The sequence below is a fragment of the Callorhinus ursinus genome, unplaced genomic scaffold, assembly GCF_003265705.2.
Source record: "Callorhinus ursinus isolate GAN/ISIS: 27379988/994484 unplaced genomic scaffold, GSC_fseal_2.0 scaffold4, whole genome shotgun sequence".
Taxonomy (NCBI): domain Eukaryota; kingdom Metazoa; phylum Chordata; class Mammalia; order Carnivora; family Otariidae; genus Callorhinus; species Callorhinus ursinus.
In genome coordinates, this window is record NW_027397066.1 from 49187189 (window position 1) to 49211055 (window position 23867).

The 23867-nt window shown below is 34.6% G+C and overlaps 1 protein-coding gene across 6 annotated transcripts in view; it reads left to right on the forward strand.

Moving 5' to 3' along the window:
• Positions 1–23867, forward strand: part of ADGRL3 (adhesion G protein-coupled receptor L3) — a 790703-nt gene that overhangs the window by 384668 nt on the left and 382168 nt on the right. For all 6 annotated transcript variants that reach the window (XM_073891741.1, XM_073891740.1, XM_073891744.1 and 3 more), the window contains one exon: positions 5203–5416. In XM_073891741.1, coding sequence (XP_073747842.1) covers positions 5203–5416 — 214 coding nt within the window. The remainder of the gene's footprint in view (positions 1–5202; positions 5417–23867) is intronic.

Here is a 23867-nt window from a genome sequence, read left to right on the forward strand (position 1 = left end):
TTTTCTCCTCTTACGATTATTTGCATGCAGAAAAAAAATGTTTTTAGCACGTATTCATAATCATTTTTCAGTGCTGAAGACTGTATGTATTTATATATATTTACATATAAATTAAATGATAAAATAATGTAATAAAATTCTATATATACATATATGTATGTATGTATAAAATCTGGTGACTTAAGTGGAATAATTCATGGAAAAATGAGATTTGAATAGGGCATTGAAAGCTTGGCCCAAGGAGATGGGTGCGTGCGTGCGCACGCACACACACACACACACGCGCACACACACACACACACACACACACACACGTGCGCACATGCAAACTTGATTCATCTGTCCTGTAACCAAGTTTCCTTACCCTCAAAGCAGTGGTAAGTGGTAAGCAGGTTAGTTGGTTTAATCAAATTCTTGCTTGAATAGATACACAGAGCCTCTCTCTGTGTGACTCAGTAACATGCTCCTCCAACATTTCTTCAGTGGCCACTGATATTCCAACTTCTGCATTCATTCTTTTCTCTAGAGATACTCCCTGCACTACTTCATGTCCTTCCCATGGTTCTAGCCTATATTCTACTCCTGAATCCAACTGAGAGTTGAAGATTTATGTATTTGAGAGAGAGGGAGAGAATGGGGCGGGGGAAAGAGCATGCACATAGCCCAAGGGGTCGAGGAGAGGGAGAGAGAGAATCTCAAGCAGACTCTATGCTGAGTGTGGAGCCGCACTCAGGGCTCCATCTCACCACCCTAAGACCACGACCTGAGCCCAAACCAAGAGTCCCAGCTTAACTGGCTGGGCCACCGAGGTGCCCCAACAGTTGAGCATTTTTGAATATTATCCTGGCTCCTTAAATTCAGCATGTTTAAAATGTAATAAATTATAGTGTGTATACTCTCAACCCACTAACTGGAGCTGCTTGCCTCTGTGTCTGTGTTTACTGTTACTCTTAACTGATATCCTTTGTCTTAAAATTCTATTTCTCAACTACCACTCCCTTCTTTGAAGCTCCCTTCCGATGCCCTAGGGTTATCCTAGCAAGTCTCTGAGCCCTTTTCCTTGGGGTCCACAAAGAATCCTTTGACTTGTTTTTGGTCACCAGCTTTTAGCCTCTGCCTGCACCCCCACCTCCCATTCCTAGACTGATATCTTTGTTATTATCATCCACAATTCACTAAGGACTTAAGGTATTTTGAGTCAAATGTCACCAAGCAGGCTTAACAGTAGGATAGAGAGCCCAAAGAAGTTAAGAGGTTTCAACAACAGAGTGGCTGAGGCCTTAGAAAAGAAAACATGGAAGTGTTTTTTGCTGAAACTAGGGAGCAAGGACAGGGAGCTTTTTCTGGTGTTATTTTAATCCCTGGTCAGGAGCACTTTTCATTAGGTGTGTGTTTGCCGTGGAACCTGGACATTTGCTGAGGTTCTGGCCATCTTTAGTAGAGAAGCTTCATTTCGTCCATGCCTCCTTCGTCCCATGGTCAGTGGGTAATGTTTTTCCGATTTATTTAGCTAATACCTATTACACATCTAATGATGATACTCTGTTCCTTGTTATAACAGATTAACTCATGGAATAAAAGTGAGGAGGAGTTCAAGAATATGCCTTCTTTGCCCCAAATTATTTTCCCACAGCCACTTCCCAATGCCCAATGCAATATTACCCTAATACAATATGGAATAGACAATTTCACAGACTATCCTGAATTTGAATTGTTGACATTTCCCATGTCTTAGTCTTTACTAAACAAAATCTCTCTGTTGTTAGCACAATAACTGAATGGTTAAAAAAAAAAACAAAAAAACTTTTAACTTAAGCATATTTTTTTTCCATTGGACTTTGGTTGCTGATTAAAGCATTTAGCAATATAATTAAAAGTAATTTAAATAGCTAATTAGACAATGTGATAGTTTCCAGTAATACATTCCTTTACACAAAGCATCCATCATTTAGGAGTGTAATTTATCACTGGGTTACTGATACAAATGCAATTATATGTTAAATGGAAGAAAGCATCCACAAATCACCTCTGGCTCTCTGTAAAAATTGCCATATACATAACTTATGCATAATTCTTACAGGGTCAAAAGAGATACATGGAAAATTTTGGCCTCCACATTTTAGTTGACTTTGCAACTGTCGAGGGTCTGGTTCTAAATCATATTTTTGACAATTAAGAACCAGAATAAAGCTTTCTCTGTGTACACATGTTTTGACAAAAATTGACTGATGAATTTAATTAACCAAATTATCCACTTAGTCAAACAAATGCTTTAATTGTATGATTTGCTTATTTGTTTTGTTTCCTTGTTAAATTAACTTGCTTTTTAACTTAATTTAACTTAATTGTTTAAGTTAAAATATAGCCAGATCAATTCAATGTTTGGAAGCGGTTTCAATGTTATTTTTAAAATAGTTATACCAAAGTTAAGAAACAAATTGCCTTTTAGCAAATGCTAAAAAATTTCCTGGAAAATTCTGTTTTCAGAAACCTTTTATTAAAGCGAAAAATAAAAACCAAAGAAACAAAAACACCCCCTATGATTCCATACCTAAGTCATGAAACTGGATCCCCACTTTGGAATATTTTTATTATTCAATGATTCCATTACTTAAAATACTAAATACATTAATGAAAATGTCTTTATCCTTGAAAACTGAAATCCCACTTCTTTTTTTAGAAACCTCACTATTAAAAAGGATGTCGTGTTTAAACAACCATCTAATTTCAGAATGATAGAGAAACAAGGATATTTTATTTTATTTTAAGAAAAATAGAAATGCATATTTCAGAAATTCAGTGTCTCTCTATTGTGGGAATATCCTGTCAAAATGTTGACTCGAGAGCAAACTTTAAAAATAATGTTACAACCAACCTCTAATTATGTTAACTCTCTGATGAATGCTATGGATGTGCTAGATTCTTCTGTGTGTGTATGTGTGTGAGAGAGAGAGAGAGAGTGACAGAGCAAACAAGATGGTTGTTGAATAACAACCAGAATGGAATTACCTATATGTGCTGCTTGAGAACTTTAAGGGACCTGCTCAGAAGTTATACATGCGGTGTATGGTACAGTTGTAGCTTTTCTGAAACATTACAGAAATGACATAAAAACTAATATCATTCCCAATTTTGAAATAATCGTATGATTTCACAAACCAAATTATATTTTTTTAAAGATTATTTATTTAAGGGAAAGAGTGAGCGAGAGAGCATGAGCATGAGCAGGGGCAGAGGGAGAGAGAGAAGCAGACTCCCAGCTGAGCAGGGAGCTCAATGTTGGGCTCCATCCCAGGACTCTGGGATCATGACCCAAGCGGGAGGCAGATGCTTAACTGATTGAGCCACCCAGGCATCCCCCAAATCAATATTTCTTTTAAGTTTTAAGTGAAAATACTTAGAATAATAAAATTTTTCTTTCTCTACCTCCACTCATTGTTTCTCTCCTCTCTTCTTTTATTTTCACATTTCATGCTTTGTAAAAAAGCTACAGGAAAAGTTGCATGTATTTATTTAAATACATATTTTTGTATATGTACACATTAGCGAATTAATCAAATAATGCATATTTATAGCTATCATGTATGGATCTCTATAATTATTTCTGTTATGTGGAAATTCACTTATTAGATGATTGATAAACGCTTAATTTAGAATTTCAATTATATGCTTTTAAAAGAAAACTTGAGTTTTTACAATTAAACATTTGACTTTCTTCCAATAATGTACTGATTATGTTCACAATCTTGGAGTGGGAAACATAAACTCGACATGAAAAGATGGGTAATTCCCTGTGTAAAAATGAAATACATATGTTCAGCAAACATCTAAAATCAAACAACAAACTAAAAGAACGTATTTGCCACAAATATAAAGGACCAATTTTTAATTTTTGTTATACAAAGAACTTTTACAATAGTGACCCATGTATAAATGTGAGCAAGCAATTCATAAATAAAAGGAATTTGAAAGGTGATAAACATGAAAATATATTCCATTGTACAAATAGAATACTGAAAATTTTGTAAAAAGGATATTTTACCATTATTTGTCTATCACATTGGCAAAATTTAAAGGAATTGGTAATATGTTGTTTTGCAATGAAAAGTGCTGCTGGTAGAACTGTACATGTTTCTTAAGTTTTTTGGATATCTAGTTGTTGATTTTTGCCAAACTTGAAATATATTTCCCCTTTGGTCCATCAATTTCATTTATAAAAACATACATAAAATATATTTGGATAATTATATTTTTTCTAAAATATTATAGCCAAGGTACACAAATACGTTTATACTTCTTTACAGTATTATGACAAAAACACATGGACATTCCCAAATGCACATCAACATAAGATCAATTATATAATGTTTATAGGTATATAAAATGCAGCTATTAAAATGAGGACTACAATACAGAAATGAAAAGAGATGTTCATTAAAATAATAAATAAAATAAATCAAGGTATCAAACAACATGTGTAGTGTAACACCACCTGAATAAAATATAAAGAAGGGTAGGAGGAAACATACAATGTCTATTTGTTTTTCTGTAGAAAATTCTAATAGGAGGGTCACCACAATGCTATCTGGTTATGTCTTGACAGTGAGGGGAAAGTGTGTGGAGAGAGCTGAAGGAAAATTTAGTTTTTCTCCATATAAATCTCTGCTTTCCTAAAGAACACTTATTATCAGTATAATTAAATTATAAAGTATACTGATTATATTATTTTTTACTGTAAAATGAAATCATGTTTTCAAATTGAAATAGAATACTTAAGATTATATGAACTCAACAAAAATGCAATTTTTGGTAATAGTTTCCATAAAACAAAATAAAACAAGACACACATATGATACCCCTGAGGTTTACCTGAGAATCTTTCTCTACAAACTGGATAATATTTCTACATTGACTTTACCTCACATACCGGCTAAAGTTTTAGAAAATCGAGTGTTCTTTTTTCTTTCATTTATAAGAACACTGTATTAGATAAGGTTTTATGAAATAGCTGTTATTCTTAGATTTTTAAAAGTCCTCTAAATTTATTGAAGTGAGAAGTTTTCTGTTTTAGCTAAAATTGTTAATTGCAACTGGTTTATTTTTTGGTATTAGTTTACCCCAAACACTGGAAAAGCAAACACAGGTACTTTTCCTTTGTATGTCATAAAGATGACTGACGTTTCTTCCTCCTCCTTCCGGTAGCTTTCAGCCGTGCCCCAATTCCGATGGCTGTGGTCCGCAGAGAGCTCTCCTGTGAGAGCTACCCCATAGAGCTCCGCTGTCCAGGAACGGATGTCATCATGATAGAAAGTGCCAACTATGGGAGGACTGATGACAAAATTTGTGACTCTGACCCTGCTCAGATGGAGAATATCCGATGCTACCTGCCAGATGCCTATAAGATTATGTCTCAAAGGTATGATACTTCTAATCTTTTTTTTGTGCATTTAGTATAAACTCTCAGCATGAATCTGGGTGACATATTGAGCATAGGTAAGAATACAAATAGCATTGTATATTTTAGAATAATTTGAACTACTTTTTCGGGGTACCTGGGTGGCTCAGTCATTAAGCGTCTGCCTTTGGCTCAGGTCATGATCCCAAGGTCTTGGGATTGAGCCCCGCATCGAGCTCCCTCCTCAGCGGGAAGCCTGCTTCTCCCTCTCCCACTTCCCCTGCTTGTGTTCCCTCTCACTGTGTCTCTCTCTGTCAAATAAATAAATAAAATCTTTAAAAAAAAGAACCACTTTTTCAGTTTCAAACTGGTTTCCCATATCACTAAAGTGTTGGTATTAGAGATTAAAAATGGCATTTGGAAATTATTAAAATTTATTAGATTAGTTATTTGGTTTCATGGTGTACTCTGACTTCTCTAGAACTGGGCTCTATAGATGAGAAACTAAATTTATTTTTCACAGTTTTCAAAAACAGACTTTTGTAATTTTCTCCAAAAATTTCAGAAAAATTATTTTACTGCTAATAAATATTTTCTATCAATGTATGAAAAAGAAGAAAAGTTAATAGGCAATTTTTGTAACCATTAATCAAAATGTAGTAAAAGGCTATTGATTAATGATTATTTGGCCTTGAAAAACAATGAAAAAAGTATTACTTTGTTATCTAGTAATACTCATTTAAGCTATTCACAATATTACCATGTTCAAATAATGTAAATAATATATATAATATAATTATATATAATATCATATCATTGGATAAAGAAAAGATCTTCAATTCTAAAGGAAATGGTTAGTGTTCAGTATTACTATGATTTCTCAGAAATTAGTGAAATCATTTACTATAGGCCTTCATACTTTTTTGAAAGATTTTATTTATTTATTTGAGAGAGAGAATGAGAGAGAGCATGGGGGCAGTCAGAGGGAGAAGCAGACTCCCTGCTGAGCAGGGAGCCTGATGTGGGTCTCGATCCCGGGACTCCAGGATCATGACCTGAGCCGAAGGCAGTTGCTTAACCATCTGAGCCACCCAGGCGCCCCGCCTTCATACTTTCTGACTACTTGCTCACAAAGTAATTTTAAAATAATCAGTAAATTACTTATTTAGTGAATTATTTTTTTCATTAGGATTTCTATTTAGCCAATTATTTTCTTCTATTATTTAAGGAGTTCTTAAAATATGGGGGAAGTCATAGCATATGTAAAAATAAACAAATTCAAGTATATAAAAGCACAAACAATAGTTCTTGAGGCTTACCTTTCTTGTGCTTGAGAAAGCCTGCATTGTTTTTAACTATTTGTCTTCTTGATGCTTAAAATTCTGATATGTATGTTTGTGTGTGATTAATAAATTGATAGTATCTTTTTTTTATAAATTACTGTTGTATAAACTGTTAATAGAAATTATAACGTGCCCGGTTTTTGATGATCAAAACATCTGAAGTGTGCTTGAAGGATTAATGGTCTCTCTGGGCAAATCTAAGTGCTTTTGCTTGTCTATTTCTAAAATGCTAACTCATGCTAAGGTGAATATTAATGAGAAATAAGATTTTAAATTAGGGATTCCATTTGATGTAAGTTTGGTTGTGTTTGGTTCTTCTTGTGTGTTTCATTCTTATCTCTCATTGTATGTCTCTTCTTGTTATATATTTGACATGCCTCCAACTATGGTTAAATTCTCTGATGTTATGCCTACAAGAGGTCTAATTACTTCATTATGTGTAAGTGTTATAATGGTGTCTGTCCTGAGTGATTTTCCATGTGTAGTATGAATGGGCACTATGACTAAATTGTTATTTTATTTTATTTATTTCTGTCAGACCAACAAACAAAAATGGATTCTTTATGCATTCGAGGTGTAGGTCGAGGAGGAAATTCTGCTTTTCTGTGATTAGCCTTTCATTTTAAATGTAGCAGAAGCATTAACTTCACTAGCTCTTTGATCTCTTTATGATTTTCATTGAAATTGTTTTAATCCTTTTACTGATATTATTAATGGCTCCCAAAATAAGCCTTTAATCTTATAATTATTACAAAAAATAGTTACAATGGATCCTCTCAAGCTGCTGAATTATATGGGATGTGTCTATAAAGTGACAAATCTGAAGAGTAAAATTGCTTTAAGCACCCTGAGTGAATCATTTGTGGAAGACCCCTGGTGGTTTCTCAAGTAAGAATTGTCAGCTGAAATAATTGTGGTTAATTCTGTATGGAGGCAAGTTCCTTGGTTGTGTTTGGACTGCTAAATATACTACATTTACACTTGTAAATAAATGCTTTTGACTCTTAGAAGAAGTCAGGTTCCATCTTGTAAGTTCTTAAGAGATGAGATGGCCATGTCAGCTTCAGCTGCTTTTTAATTAGTGAACTTTCACTGCCCTGCGAGTGACAGCATGTTAAATAATCTAATAATTTCTAATTATTATATGGATGTATCATATTAATAATGATACGGACAGCTTAAATAATCAATTTGAATTAAAATTATAATGGGGGAACTTTTCTAAAAGATATTTAGATAATTATTGTTTTCTCTCATTTAAAGTTCTAGAAAGACATTATATCAGTGTCTAAACATTTTTAAGCATGTCTCTCGCTTAGAGGATTATGTTACAAAATACAAAATGTTTTTGTGTATCCTTGTATAACCTTGTTAAACAGCCTTCATAACTTGCTTCAGTCTCATAAATTAGACAGATGTTACAGGCAAGGGCAGACATGAAATAGTATTCATGTAGATATTTGAATACACATTGAACAAATACATAAATAAAACCGTATAATAAAATATTAGTTATGTGTGAAAAATTGGGGACTTGAATCTAAAGGATGTGGCACTTGATTTCCATGTTTTTCCCCAGTAGAACTTTGAATCTGATACCTGCCCTAGAGTTGCCAGATTCTTCACTGTCTTGCCGATTACACCTCGTGTTCTCAAATCCAAGTGTGTTTTTATGCCATTTTGCCCTCATCCCCTCTGAAAGTTCTGTGCTTTTTCTCTTCTTTCATTATCCTGCTAGAAGACTTATTAAAATGTCAGAAGACATTTCCTTATCCTTCTCGGAACTTGTATTCTCACTCACTTGTTATCATCTGCATCCTTCTTTATTGCAGCTAAACATTAATAAACCCGTATTATCACACCCCAGACAGTTGCTTTGTCTAAAGTAAATTGTAGGCTTCTAGAGGGCAGACTTTCTCTTGATTTTACCTAAAACTAACTTCTGATGTTTAATGATGTGTAAATGAATAAGTAAATGTGCTCTCCGATGGTGTCGTGCCACTTAAAAGCTTTCTTAATTCTATTATCTGAGTGATTTTTGTTTCTTTTTATTTTACACTTACACACTAGAGAGATTTAAAAAAATGGTACATATAGCTTTAGAATCTAAATGTGAAAATGACTGTTGGCAACTGATAACTGCAGAAATTTTACATTTTGAATGCAGCTGAGGTTTCTTGTTATCTTCGGCTATTAATGGAAATATTTCCATTTTTAACTCCACCAACACTTGAAATTCTGAGTGCACCCTGACAGCTCTGGAGTTTGGTGGATGATTAAGCTAAGCATGGTTCCTGCCCACACACCTATAGCTTTTTGGCAGATAAAAAACAAACAGATTATTTGCTCAGTATTTTATTTTTATTGCATTTAGATTTATTGAGGAGTTCAAAAAAAGGAGGAAAGCTCTTTTGGCCAGATAATGTTAAAGAGTGTTCATTGGAGAGAGAAGGTTAAGCTGGTCCTTGAAGGATGGCAGGGTCTGTGGAACCAGAAGAGACCAAAGTGATATTAGATATAAAATATATTAGATATATAAGATATATTAGGTATATAAGGCACCAAAAAGAGCATGAGGGGACAGCTTCCCTTCACTAATCCCTCACCCAACCTCTTCTCACTCTTCAAAAGCTTATTGGTGCCTGCTCTGCACCATTTAGTTTCTCCAAAGCCTCTTTGGAAAGTGCTACAACTTGAGGCGAGCCTCCCACCAGTCTCCGCATAGATCCAGTTCATATGCTCTTAAGAAACCTTGATGATTTGATAATAAACTAGCTTGATGCTATCCCCCTCGTCAATACAAAGTCCTGTTGGAGTTCTTAGTAGTTGGACATAAACTCCATCTAAATGTGGGAAGTTTGAATATCATATGACTTCCTCAGGCCGTCTTTTTGGACACATATTTTAAATACGTGCTATAACAGTATTACTTTACGTAGAATTGCATATATTGTTCAAATTGAAAAGGCATTTGTGAACAGGTATATATGTATGTGTATATAGTGTACATTTATTGAGGTAATATGCATATGGAAAATTGCTCGTATCATAAATATATACAATTCAGTGAATTTTCACAAACAAAGCGCATCCCACTAACAACCAGATGAAGACATAGAACGTTAACAGCATCTCAGAGGTACCCCTTCATACTCTGCACCAGCCATTGTCTATTCCCACCCCAACTTTTGCTGCTATTGAGCCTTCTAATACCTTAAATCATTTTTGCCCATTTCATAATTTAAATACATGAATTCATATAGCATATGCTTTTTGGTGTCTTGCTTCTCTCATTCATTGCATTCGTTTTTATATATAATATTATTGAAGCATTTTTATATGCCATATAATCCACTCATTTGAAGTATAATGATATTTTAAGTAAATTTACCAGTTTACCAAGTGATGCAACATCACCATAAATCAGTTTTAGAGTATTTCCATCACCACATTAAGATCCTGATGCCCATTACTGGTAATCTCCATCTCCTTCCCACACCACACAATGACTAATCCATTTTCTGTCTACATGTCTATTCTTAATGCATTGTTGTTGTTTTTTTTTAAGATTTTATTTATTTATTTGACAGAGAGCGAGACAGCAAGAGCAGGAACACAAGCAGGGGGGAGTGGGAGAGGGAGAAGCAGGCTTCCCGCCGAGCACGGAGCCCAGTGCAGGGCTCGATCCCAGGATGCTTGGATCATGATCTGAGCCGAAGGCAGATGCTTAATGACTGAGCCACCCAGGCGCTCCAATGCATTGTGTTTTAAGCTAGAAAGTGAATAAAGTCAAGTTAGGTTTAGTGGGCATTTCAGTAAGACAGTATCAAAGAAATAGCAGTTATTTCTGGAGGCATGGATAGAAATATGTTTCTTGTGTTTTGAATTCTCTTGGAATCAAAGATCATAATCTAGACATTTAACCAATACCCTCTTTAGGGTTTTCTATCAAGTAGAGATGTTAAATATATAAAGTAGGATGATTTTTTTTTCTACTTAAGTGAGTGATCTGAGTTTTACTTTTAATCTTCTACCAGCATTTTAGCAAGGTTACATTGTCTTATGTCCTAGTCACAATGGGAACATGCAAACAAACAAACAAACAAACAAACAAACAAAAAACATGGGGGAGGGAGTGATGAAGGGAAGAAGGGAGAAATAAATTTGTTTCTCACCTTTCTGAAAAAGTTATATTTCGGTTTATATCAGTACCACTGCAGGGGATTTTACAGTTTACAAAAAGATCTTGGTTTTTGTTGTATTCAATCCTGGTGAAGTTAAGAACTCTTATAATAGCAGTCAAAGAAGAAATGTCAGCAGCAGTTTCTGTGTGTACATAACTGGGTAAATGTTCTGCAATAACTGTGTGTATTTTTGTGAGTTTTTCCATTTCAGTTTTCTCCTTTGCTCCTTTAACAGAATTATTACATTATATCTTGAGTTTCTTTTATGACTTATAACAGATCAAAAATAATCCCTCATATCAGGGAGTTTTCCATTGAATGCTTGTTCGATGCAGTAAAAAGAACAGATGGGCATAGAAACTCTAATATATAACTCATTGCCTTAAGAATTACTGTTTTATCCATGTTTATTAAGAATAAAAGGAAAGGAAAGGAAGGAAGGAAAATAATTCCCATTATCAAATCCGAAATGTAGAGAATATGGAGAAGCTGGGAAATTCCTGTCTGGAAGACACTTTTTCTCTTCGTTAATATTTCAGCCTTTTCAATTCTGAGAATATACTTTGATAATGTCCTACTAAAATGCTTGCTAGTACTTCTTGCTATTCATTTAAGTTTGAGTGAAATTATGTTATACATGTGTGCTTTGAAATTTAAGAATTTAGTAAATGATTAAAATATTTCAGGATAGGTTAGGATAAAAACTAAAGGGAGTTGTGTTGGCTGTCTCTTCCAGACCTTGGGGAATATTAACCCTTCATGCAGCCATTCTCAAAGTGTGGTTCATGGAAATTTGGAATTCCTGAGTTCTTTCCAGGGATTCCACAAGGTCAAAACTATTTTCATAACAATTCTGACATTACTTGCCTTTTTCATTGTATTAGATATGGGTACTGATTTTGCAAAAGCAGTGGTAGGTAAATCTGATGCCATCTTAGGGATCAAGACAGTAGCAATAATGTACTTTAAAAAATTTCTCAGTTTTAATTTCTAACATGGTGCATGATAATATAACTCACAGAAACCAATAGTCTTTGAGAATTTTAGTTATACTAAGAGTTAAAGAGGTCATGAGACAAAAGGGTAGGAGAATTGATGTTTTAGGAAATATTTCTTTTCATTTCTACTTATGGCTGAACATTATTTTTGTCTTATTTTTATGTTGTTTGTTTTAAAATCATCTAGAGTTTTTTCATGAGTGAATTATTATTTTTATTGAAGTATAGTTGACATACAATATTATATTTCAGGTACACAACATAGTGATTCAACAATTACATATGTTATGAAATGCTCACCATGATAAGTGTACTTACCATCTGTCATACAAAGTCATTACAATATCCCCTATGCACATTTGATTTATAAAGTATAAGGATCACTTTTTTTTCATTTATAGTGAATGGTCACGTTAGTTGTTTCCCCACCTCCAGGTTTTTAGATACTTTTACACTTTGTCGTCAGTCTAAAGAACTTGACATCTTGTGGAAAATATAGAAGAAATCACCAAGGAAAGAAAGATAATTTTCTGAAAAGCAGAGGATATAGGATAAAAGCACTGTAGTAATCATCTTCATTATAGCTTAAATTGATATGGAAAAGAACAAAGCAGAATATAAACATAAATTCTGGCACTGATTAATTGGATAGCACAGGACTCTGGAGGAATGTAAGTTATAGTGAGATTTAGCAGACATTCAGAATAATACCTCATTTGCTCTGTCATTACAGTAATTTTAAAGATTGCTAAGGCTACTAGGGGAGTGGGTCTCAAAGTATTTTGACTGCCATTTATGTTTCATTTTACTGATGAGACTGAAGTACATGGAATTTAAAAATTCACCTAGGGTGCCTGGGTGGCTCAGTCGTTAAGCGTCTGCCTTTGGCTCAGGTCATGATCCCAGGGTCCTGGGATTGAGCCCCACATCAGGCTCCCTGCTCAGCGGGAAGCCTGCTTCTCCCTCTCCCACTCCTGCTGCTTGTGTTCCTGCTCTCACTGTCTCTCTCTGTCAAATAAATAAATAAAATCTTTAAAAAAAAAAGAAATTCACCTAAAATTACTTACTATATGATGACATAAGCATGACCGCTTTCTTTGGGTACAAAGCCCATGATTTTTTTTTTTACTACTTTTTCTCAGACATTAAAGTTATTTTTATTATCAGAAATTTTTTTTTCATTTCTTAGCACATCAGAAAAATCCAGTGAAAGATTCAAATCCATCCATAATTTGTATAATTCAATTAATATGTTAGTTAAAAAAAGAGTAAAGTTTTAATAAGAAACCAGTCTTACAAAATTGATCAATATAGCCATTGAGTTATACTTTTAGGACAATATCCTCTCCTTGCTAGCGATTATTTAGGCATTTTACCTTTAGCTGTAGTTTTAATATTCAGAGTATAATATGCTTGTATAAATAGGAAATATATTCAGTTGTTGTTGGTAATATAATACTTATATACATTTATTGTGTGCTTCTTATATGCCATAAACTCTGGTAAAGAATTCACCTTTCATTAGTTCATTAATTCTTCCCCATAACATTAAGCAATATCTATTGTTATCACTCCCGTTGTACCAATGGAGTAAAGCACGTAGAAATTTACTTGCTGAAGAATTTATTTTAAGTCAATACACTGTCTTATTTGAGAGACTTGAGACTTTGTTCATTATAGCAAGGATGATAAAATGATAAAGTATTTAAAATACTTAAGAACTATGCTCTTGATCATCATCATGATGGTGAGAAAAGAAACTCATTTTCTCTCACGCAAACATTCAACCAAATATTGGATTGGTTTGACTCAGGTTTTATCTATATCCAATTACAGCCATATGCAAATTTTTATTATTGAAGTTCTTAGTTGAAATAGTTAAATTATTGTGAATCTGAAGCTCTCGAGACTTTCAGCCTCTTTTTTTATATGAATCAATTGTGTTTATAAAGTGTTTTAGGTCATTTAATGCTTCTTGGAAAAACAAGTATTGATAGGACAAAGCTGATTGTATAACTAATATTAAATATTTCAGCTATAACTAATAACTCTATATAAGCAAGATTTTTTTGAGAACTTCCTATAAGCCAGATAATGTTCTAAGCACTTTACATGACTTAACACATTTAATTCTTCCCTTACTCCTGTGTAATGGATACTATTGTCATTTTTCACTGATGGTGGAACTGAGGCAGAGAGTTTAATTAACATCCAAAAGTTACATGGTGCCTACAAAGCTGAAATGTTAGCCTACGCAATCCAGCTCCAAAATCCATGATTACTATTGCAATTCATTGCTTTGTGTGCTCTGTCTAAAATGTGCACTGTTTTTTATAAAAGAGACTGACTTAGAAAACAAGTATGAACGAGTCCTTGTTACTGAAAAGAAAATATATATGTGTCTTTATGTTTGTGTGTATGTGCATGTTCATCCCCCACACACATGTGCTATTAATGGTTGCTTACCTTTTTCACATACAAATAATGAAAACATAGTATTTAGCTTATTAAATTATATGGCGTTTATTTTCTGCCTTAGGATAAATTTTCAGGCAAAAACACTTGAGTACTTGTGATGAAATATTTAGTTTAAAAAAAAATCTATGAAATAAGATCTTGCTTTTAACATTTTGGACTTGGTGGCGACACAATTATCTATGGCAATACTTCAGTAAAAAAAATACACTGGTTATAATGGGGAATAAGTTGAAATTTGTATGGCATATGGAAATAAAATAAAATGGATGTCAATATGTAAACTATGAACCGGGAAGGCTCATGAGTTAGAAACTAAATACATCACATGAGTACTTTGAAATACTTGTAAATGAGAAAATCTATCATGCCAGCCTTTCTTAATTAAGCTTGAATATAAGTAACAGAATGCTTTAAAATTTCTAATGTTTTATATAATGAGATTTTAGATGGCGTAAATGTTCACAAAGCTTTTGCTAATAAGTTACAAAGATGAAAGTGGATCTTTATTTGTAACACACTATAGTAACTTTGATTATATGAGTTTATTCTTCTTTAGTGTTTTTGTTTTATTTTTTCATATCTTGCAAAAATTCAATTATGCTAAAAACATTGCTAAATTTGCCTCCATGAATATTCTATTAGCCACAAGCTTTAGTTGATTCATTGTTTCTTTATTATTAAGAATATTACCAAATACAGCTAAATGTGAAAAAAAAAAAGAATACTACCAAGTATAGTTAGTAAGTCATTCTGTATAATACATTTGGAATCTTCCCATTATGTGCTGATGTGAGAGTACTTTAACTCTGAGAAATGTTATTTCCCAAGTTATTGGGGAATTACTATTATCCTAATATTTGTTAATATGAATAAAATGCATTAATTGATACCAGTTTCCATAAAATTAGATGTTTATCACATGTATATCAGGAAAATATGTAAATCATATTTATTTATTTTTACCAAATGGCAAAAGCAAAATATGTTTTTCATGCATATCTGCTGATTTCAATAGATAAATATATGTGTGATTTGGCTTGAAAAGACCTGAAGTCTTTCCAGAATACTAGTACCCATAACTGTTGGTACTATCAATCTTATGGAAATAAACATTTGGAGCTGTTTCTTAGACTTATTAGTGTATTGAGAAAGTAAATGCTTGGAAAAGAATAGAAGTCTGCAGGAATACTGCATATAGAAAGAAGAACACATACTTTAGAAGCAGTAAAAAAGACAAGAAGAGAGGAGTGGTACAAAAGGAGGAAACTGGATGACTATAAGTTTGAAGGTGAGATGATATTTAACTAAAGAGAACCTTTTCAGCTAAAATTATTCACATTGTTGATTTATTCAGAGACGTTTTGATGTTCCCAAACCTTTACCACCGATCAACTAAGCAACTCAGGATATTTTACAGTTAATTAATATACTTCTGAAGATTTGAATTCACTTCTCAAATATAGTATACTCATGCTGTGTAAAAGATCCTGACAATCCTCTACCAATATGAGCATCTTATTAAAAATAGTATTCTAATATCTCCTAATTTAGTAACATTGACTTGTTTGTTTCATGATAATAGGAGTTTTTGCTTTATTTTCAGAATTATACTCATGAAGCCCACCAAAGCCTGGCTGTAGGCAACATCATAGAATGTGATATATGTTACCTGTGTGTTTCTGATATATATTTATACATTTTTAATTTATATACTAAATTTGACTATTTTTCTCTAAACAAACCAGAAATATTTTTTCTTTTCATTATGGTATAAAAATTCCTATGACCAGTTTCATCGTTGACAACCTTCTAGAACATGGGACTTATTTCTCTGTAGGTATTTTAGAAATTAGGGTCAGAAAAAATGTACTTCTTTTTCACAAATTAGTCTCTGCAAAATTTGTCATAATAAAAGGCCCTTCACCTTTCCAAAGGAATTCAAGTAGATCATCCTTGCCTGAGGAGGTAGGATTCTGAATTACTTTGCAACTTGAGTTCTAAAGAAATTGTAGAGTCCTTCAAATGACTTTACATTTAATTATTTCTTCCAATAGCATTTCCCTGCTGTGACATAATAAAAAAAATACTACAACTATAACAACAAACATGTGTATTACAATATTTCACTGAAAGTCATGGAAGTGGAAAGGAATAAATTAATAAAAGCATGACAAGTCCACATGGATATTGGGATGGGATATGAGCCTCCTTCTGCAAACTAACAGAAAATGTGTCTCAGTGAACATTGTGAGGTACAAACACATATCTGAAGTGTTCCACGTTAGTGCACGCAAAGGAGAAGATCATTCTTGAAGTGATGTAGCTGGATGCATATAGGATAGCTGTAATTGTATTATGAAAGCATGTCAGCGGCAAATGATAAAAAGAAGCTGCAACATAAATCTTAGCTCCTAGATTCTTTTAGTCTGTTGTATCATAATTTCTTGCAGAAAATAATTGAAGGGAATGTTGTTTTGATGGTGATAGCATGAACTCAATGTATCCTTAGAGTGGCAGCTCTGAAAGTAGTACACCAACACACAGCCGACATACCTATACACACACACACACACACCCCGACAAATAAAAGGAACATAACTCCTGAGATATAAGTGTATAGAGTATTTATGATATGTATTTCTAGGATGCAGATTAATTCAAGAAAAATGCCAAATATTTACCCAGGAATCCAATAGTTAAATATTATCTAATGGCTCAAGATTTCAGGTTTACTTTTTCTCTCATTTATTAAGAAATCAAGAGATACACTTCTTATTCATTTATGTTATTTTATTTAAAAATATTTTTACTTGCGGGGTGCCTGGGTGGCTCAGTCAGTCTTCAGCTTAGGACATGATCTCAGGGTCATGGGATCAAGCCCTGCGTCAAGCTCCATGTTCAGCAGGGACTCTGCTTGAGGTTCTCTCTCCCTCTCCCTCTGCCCCTCCCCCCACATGAGAGATTCTTTCTCTGAGTAAACCATTCTGGTTCTGGGAAAACCCTTAATACACATGAAGTTTACCTTTGAAACTTGAAGAGGTTTTTTTCTTTTTTCTTTTTTTTTTTGTCGGGGGGGAGGGATTCTTTCATTTCTTTAACTTCTGGGACCTTAGGTCTCATTTCTCTAGTATGTACAGTCTCTTTTTTTTTAACCCCACTCCTTAGCCTTCATAGTCCTAAATAAGATTGTCATCACTTTCTTACTTTAAAATTATCTTTGGACCTAAAAATAATTCCAATCTCAGGCAAAGCACATGGCTAAAAATGAAGAAAGAACGCTCACCAAAGGTACATCTGTATGTTCTTGACAAAATGAGAGAAATAGTTGCTGGGAAGATAATCAAAACTCTCCATTCCCTCATCCAAAAATAATTTAGTATTTTATGTGAAATATCACCCATCAATAGAAATAACAGTGCTAGGCATAATAGTGTATATTACACATATAATCAATGCTATTACCATTTCTTCAAAGTATTTGCTTTCTACTTAGGAGTTCATCTACACCGAAGCAAGAGGCTAAATTTTGAGCTATGAAAATGTCACTAGATGGATAAGAATGTGGCTTGGGAATGTCTCCACAGATCATTCCTTTAGGTTTGGTATTGAATAATCAAATTTTGTAGATTTTCTCTATTCTATAGAGAAAAGAGTTTGAGTAAGATAGGTCAAACCATAATCTTCCTAGATTTTTAGAGAAAAGGGTCTTATCCTTGTGAATTTTGTCTCTCTAATGTCATTTCATTCTGCCAATGTTGAAAACATCTTGATTGACCACATAAGGAACAGTCACCCACATACTGTTTACATTAGTAATTAACAGAGAATTTTAAGAGAGATTATAGGCAATGTCACCACTGCAACATTTTCCTCTTAATGAAATAACCGGCACAGTGGGAAGCCAGCTGCATTTTTAAACCCAGCAGGGGAAATTGTGGAATAGAAACTATTAAGTGTCAGAGAGAAGGGTTTGAATACAAAGTTTGCTATTAGTGAAAATGATAAGAAGCACTCTCACAAGGAAATGCTTCTTGGACAATCCAATCTGAGAGTTTAGAAAATTTCAGGATTCTTTCCAAATATATATTACCACACATTTAGTCACAAAACATAAATAAGATAAGAATTCTCCTTGGCTTGTGCAGACCTTCCTTCATAAGACTAGAACAAACATTATTTAAATAGGTTCTTTTACATATACTCATAGATTTGGGAATAATGTACTCATCTTTCAGTGTTCAGAATATTTTCAGAAAGAAAAAAAATAGCAGAAACAGCAGCTCTTTGGAAAACTAAGCTTACTAATCCCTTTCCTCTCAGTTGGTTTTTTGTTTTGTTTTGTTTTGTTTTGCCTGTTTTTCCTTCTGGCATTCAGTTAGTTTAATGGCACCAATGGCTAAGAATGATTCCAATCCCAGGTAAAGCACATTCCTAAAAATGAGAGAAGAATGCTTACCAAAAGTAAGTCTGTATATTCTTGATAGAAAAAGAGATAAACAGATGCTGGGGAGATAGTGAAAACTCTCCATTCCCTACTCTTCATGCTGAATATCACAAAATGGTTTACCTTGTACTACAAATAACAACGCCAATTGAAGACTCAGAATCTCAGAACTTTTAGTCTCTGCAGTACCAATACCCTCGACAAAAAACAAAACAAACCAGAGAAGACAAATATTTTTCCCACATGGCGGTGCTTCAATTTTGAAAGAAAGAAAACCAGTGCCTCGGTTTCAATCTTGGAGCAAGTAGAGCACCGGATGCGACGTGATCTGACAGAGATTCTGCATGAAAGAAGAAATTTTTGGCACTACTTAAATTTGAATTCAAATTGTAGTTTTGTTACAAGGTTTGCATCTCAGTCCTTTACAAATTCTCCCTCCCTTTCCATCACTGGTCTGCGGAAACTAACCTGGAATCCTTGGCCGGTGCTCACCCCTGAGTGTGCACAGGCGCTTTTCATCAGGGATGCCTCCCTGACGTGGCACCTGCCCTCCACTCTAGGTTGTTGAGGTCAAGCTAATGAAAGAAATTGGATGTGTGATCCTGGATCAGGCTATATAACAGCCACAACTTTTAAAATTACTTAATTTTTTAATCAATGGTATTTATTCTTTGAATAAAATGTTCAAAAAGGTAGAAAGACAAGTACCATCACAGTTTGCTCAAGGAATGAAATAACCATGAATTCTATGCTGAATTTTTTCAGATCTTTAAAAGTTGTATATTATGTGTTAGCACACACAAAAAGTCTTAAAGCAATGTAAAATCTCAAATGATCCCTTCTTCCCCTTCCTCTAGCTCAAATTGCACTTTGAAACTCAATAAAACAATTCCATATGTTCTACTATAAGAGTAATTGCTGCAATTTTACAGAGTCCTAACATCTTTCGTTTGTTTACACATAGTAAATGAACCATTGTTAACTATCACACAGTACATGGTATGATTCATTTCTCACAGAAAAAAAATATACATATTGCTTTTAGCACTAACCACTTTAAAAGTATTTTCCATTTCACTATGCATAAAAAAATAAAAAGGTGTATTATAAACACATGAGGTCTATTAATCTACAAGAAAATTAGAAAACGTTCGTTGTTAGAAGAAACTACCATGCACTAAAATGTAAATTAAAAGTTAATTATTCCATTTTTGGGGAAGCCTTTAAACTTGTCTTATTATGAAAAGACAAGAAAGGAGAGAGTCGGATAGTAGAGGAAATGTTACTGAGTGTCTTTCCCCAAGTTGTTAGCCTTGTTACCTGGCCAAGGTGTCCAAGCTAGAAAGGTAGAAAGAGAATGGAGTCTTCTTCAGCCTGAGGAAAGGACAGAAAAGAGCAGTGTGAATAGGGTAGAACCAGAGGGACAACTTCCTGTTGCCTGTGTGCAGCTGGCCTGGAACCAGTGTTCCTAAAGCCAGTCTTGTGCTTGTGCCTTGTCATCCTTCACCATTTGCCATTTCCCCTACAAGGGATTTTAAATCACTTTGATGTCAGGCTGAACTAAACAACCTGTAGGGTTTATATGTTATCAAAAAGGTAAAGTGATTTGTGCCAAACCAAACTAAAATTAATTGGATCATCTGTTACTTGGGTAATCAGGTGTTCACAGAAGATTGGGACAAGAAACTGCAGTTTGTTGAGGGCAATTCAGTTACTTCTACCACCTGAATATGATTTTGTCTTGACTTTCCTCTTATTTTTGTGCCTTAACTTTGTGACTTTTACTTTGGTTCTCTATGGCAACTCCCTTTGGTTGTAAAACATAAGAGGAACAAAGTATTCATTGAAGTGGAGGGGAAAAAAGAGAAAGGAAAGAAAAAGAGGAAGTACTTTTTTGCAGAATTTGGATCTTCAAAAAATAATCTTTTTTCACTTTTTATGTATATGCATTTGAGTAAAGAAGACTATTGATTATGTTTTGTGAGAGAGAACTTGATGTTTCAGCAGAAATACCAATAGCAAATGAGCTTCTGCAACAATGTTGAATACGTGATGTGGGGTGTATTTCTTAGAAGCACAGGGCAACTCCACTTGAATCGTTCATTGTAAGGGCAAAAAAGTGCACTCTCATTAATAATTCCATATTCTAGGTGAACAGTATGATGTACAAGTAGTTCTACTTATAGTCCAGAGGTACAATTAAATTATGAGTAGTTTAAGATACTTGATTTCAAACTAAAAATATAAGAAAAACCAAAAGACTGTTCTGTTTTGTTTTGTCAATAAAATCACTTTGATAGAAGAAGTTCAATTTTCACTTGTCAGACACCCCACAAATATCCAGGATTTCCATATTTCAGTAGGCTTTTATTAAAAGCTTATGTATGTGAGGGGCGCATGGGTGGCTCAGTCGTTAAGTGTCTGCCTTCAGCTCAGGTCATGATCCCAGGGTCCTGGGATCGAGCCCCGCATCGGGCTCCCTGCTCAGTGGGAAGCCTGCTTGTGTTCCCTCTCTCACTATGCCTCTCTCTCTGTCAAAAAATAAATAAAATCTTAAAAAAAAAAAAAAGCTTATGTATGTGAAAGGAGTATTGAAAGCTGATGCGGAGCAAGTCCGGGTTTGATAGCTCAAATAGACTCAAATTAACCATAGAGGTAAGCTATGACTAAAGATGCTTCCACGCATGCTGCTATTCCGGGAATCGTGCTAAAGGCCAGGAACTTAAACATGACTAAAGGAGTTCCTCATGACAAGGATGCTAATGGGGGGAGATTGTGTAAACAGTTAACTTGACTAAGTGTGGAAGATACGGTGAGAATGATGTGGATAACTAAAGGCCTAAAAGGCAGGGGTCTTAATGTAGCCTGAGGTGAACTGGGAAATACAGGGGATGAAATCCGAGCTAAGTCTTAAAGTGTGTAGGAGAAAGGTATCAGAAAGGCATCGGAGCCTAAGGGGTGAGCATGGACATGGGGAGAAGTATGGGATTGCACAGATGCAGTTCAGTGACGTTGGAACTTTAAGGATAAATCAGAGGGTAGTAAAAGAATGAGGCATATAGGGGCAAAATAATGGCCTTGACTATCATGTTCAGAGTATTGTATATTATAATGACTGAAATCACCTGCTAGGACTGCCACAACAAAATACCACAACTTGGTGACTTAAAGGGCAGAAATTTATTTTCTCATAGTTCTAGAATTGAGAAGTCCAAGATCAAAGCGTTGGGAAGCTTGCTTTCTCCTGAGGCCTCTATCCTTGGCTTTCAGATGGCCTCTGTATGTCCTCACATGGCCTTATCACTGTGCAGGAGCATCCTGGGTGTCCCTTCCTCTTCTTATAAGGACACTAGTGCGATTGGATTAGGGCTGTACCCTATGACCTCATTTAATCTTAATTACTTCCTCAAATCCAAGTAATGGATATTACTTCCATATCCAAATCCAGACATATTGGAGGTTAGGGCCTCAACATGAATTTGGAGGGATACAGATCCATCCATAACAATAACCATGAAGAAGCCCCACTAAGGGGTTTTAATTTTTTTAATTTTTATTTTTTTTAAAGATTTTATTTATTTGACAGAGAGAGAGAGAGAGAGCACAAGCAGGGGGAGTGGCAGGCAGAGGCAGAGGGAGAAGCAGGCTCCCCGCAGAGCAGGGGGAACCCGATGTAGGGCTCGATCCCAGGACCCCAGGATTATGATCTGAGCCGAAGGCAGTTGCTTAACCCACTGAGGTGCCCAGGCGCTCCCAATAAAGGGGTTTTAAGTGAAGAAGTAAAATAAAATCCTGCATTAGGAAAACTTGTGTCTAAGTGTATAATGAGGATAGATGTGAAGGGGAGAAAGAATGGAGGCCTTAGGACCAGGTAGAAACATGTAACAAATTGTCCAGGTAGGAGATTGATCTGGGGCAGTTGTGGAATGAATGGAGAAAGGTAGACTGAGTCGAGAGAAATCCATCATTAATTGGAAGCACAGCGTGAGAGAAAGAATAAAGGAAAAGATAAATCCCAAGCTTCTGTCTTAGGAGAACAGATGGTGGTACTACCACCAGAGTCTAGGCCTATATGGAAAGGGATTAAGTACCTAGGTAGCCTACAACTGGATCAATCTGCCTCTGTTGCACACCTCCCACAATGTACACAGCTTTGCCTTTTTGATCTTGTCTCTTTGTACTCCGAATCTTGCTCCTTCTGATCCAGCCAGGAAGGCGTCCTTGAACATGACAGACACAAAATGTTTTATTTTTATGGGCGTAAGTCTTTTATGGGAAGCACTACAAGGTCACAGATACATGGAATTTATTGTGCCTTTTATTTGTTCTATTAATTGGGAATGGTCTAAATGATTGATATATACAACAACATAAAGATATGACTTAGATTAGAAATACAAGTGAGAATATTGCTAGTGGCATCCAATCAGCTCAATCATGTGGCAGTGTTCTTGAAACAAGGTTATTATCTTTGGGGGAAAATTAATATTTTACTGTCTATCTGTAAACTTATTTAGAATTTCTTGCTTAAGATTAAGGTGAAACAAATTTGTGTGTGTGTGTGTGTGTGCACGCACACGTGAACACACATATGTGTGTGTGTTAAAATTGTTTCTTTTGTTTTTTTACAGTTTATCATTCTGTTCAAATATATGATAATGCTTATTTGTGTTTATGTGGATAAGCCTTATCAACTGTGAAGCTATTAACTGCATAGAGGAAGTCACAGCAGGGATAAGGCAGGGAGATCATTGCCAACATTTTCATATTGGTTAGTCTATTTGCCAAATTCACATGGAAAAAGATATCTGAGTTCCAAATTGTTTAATGTTGAGATTAATTAAAATTTACTCATCGGTATTCCCAGAAAAATCTAAACTTTCGTTTATTCCTCACCTTCTGAAATAATAAATTCTGTCTTTGCAGACATGTGCAAATCCATAATTAATAAGCAAGGTACAACATGCTGTATATACTATTTTGGACTATACCCTAAAGACTATTTTGAAACCTTTATTAGGTTTC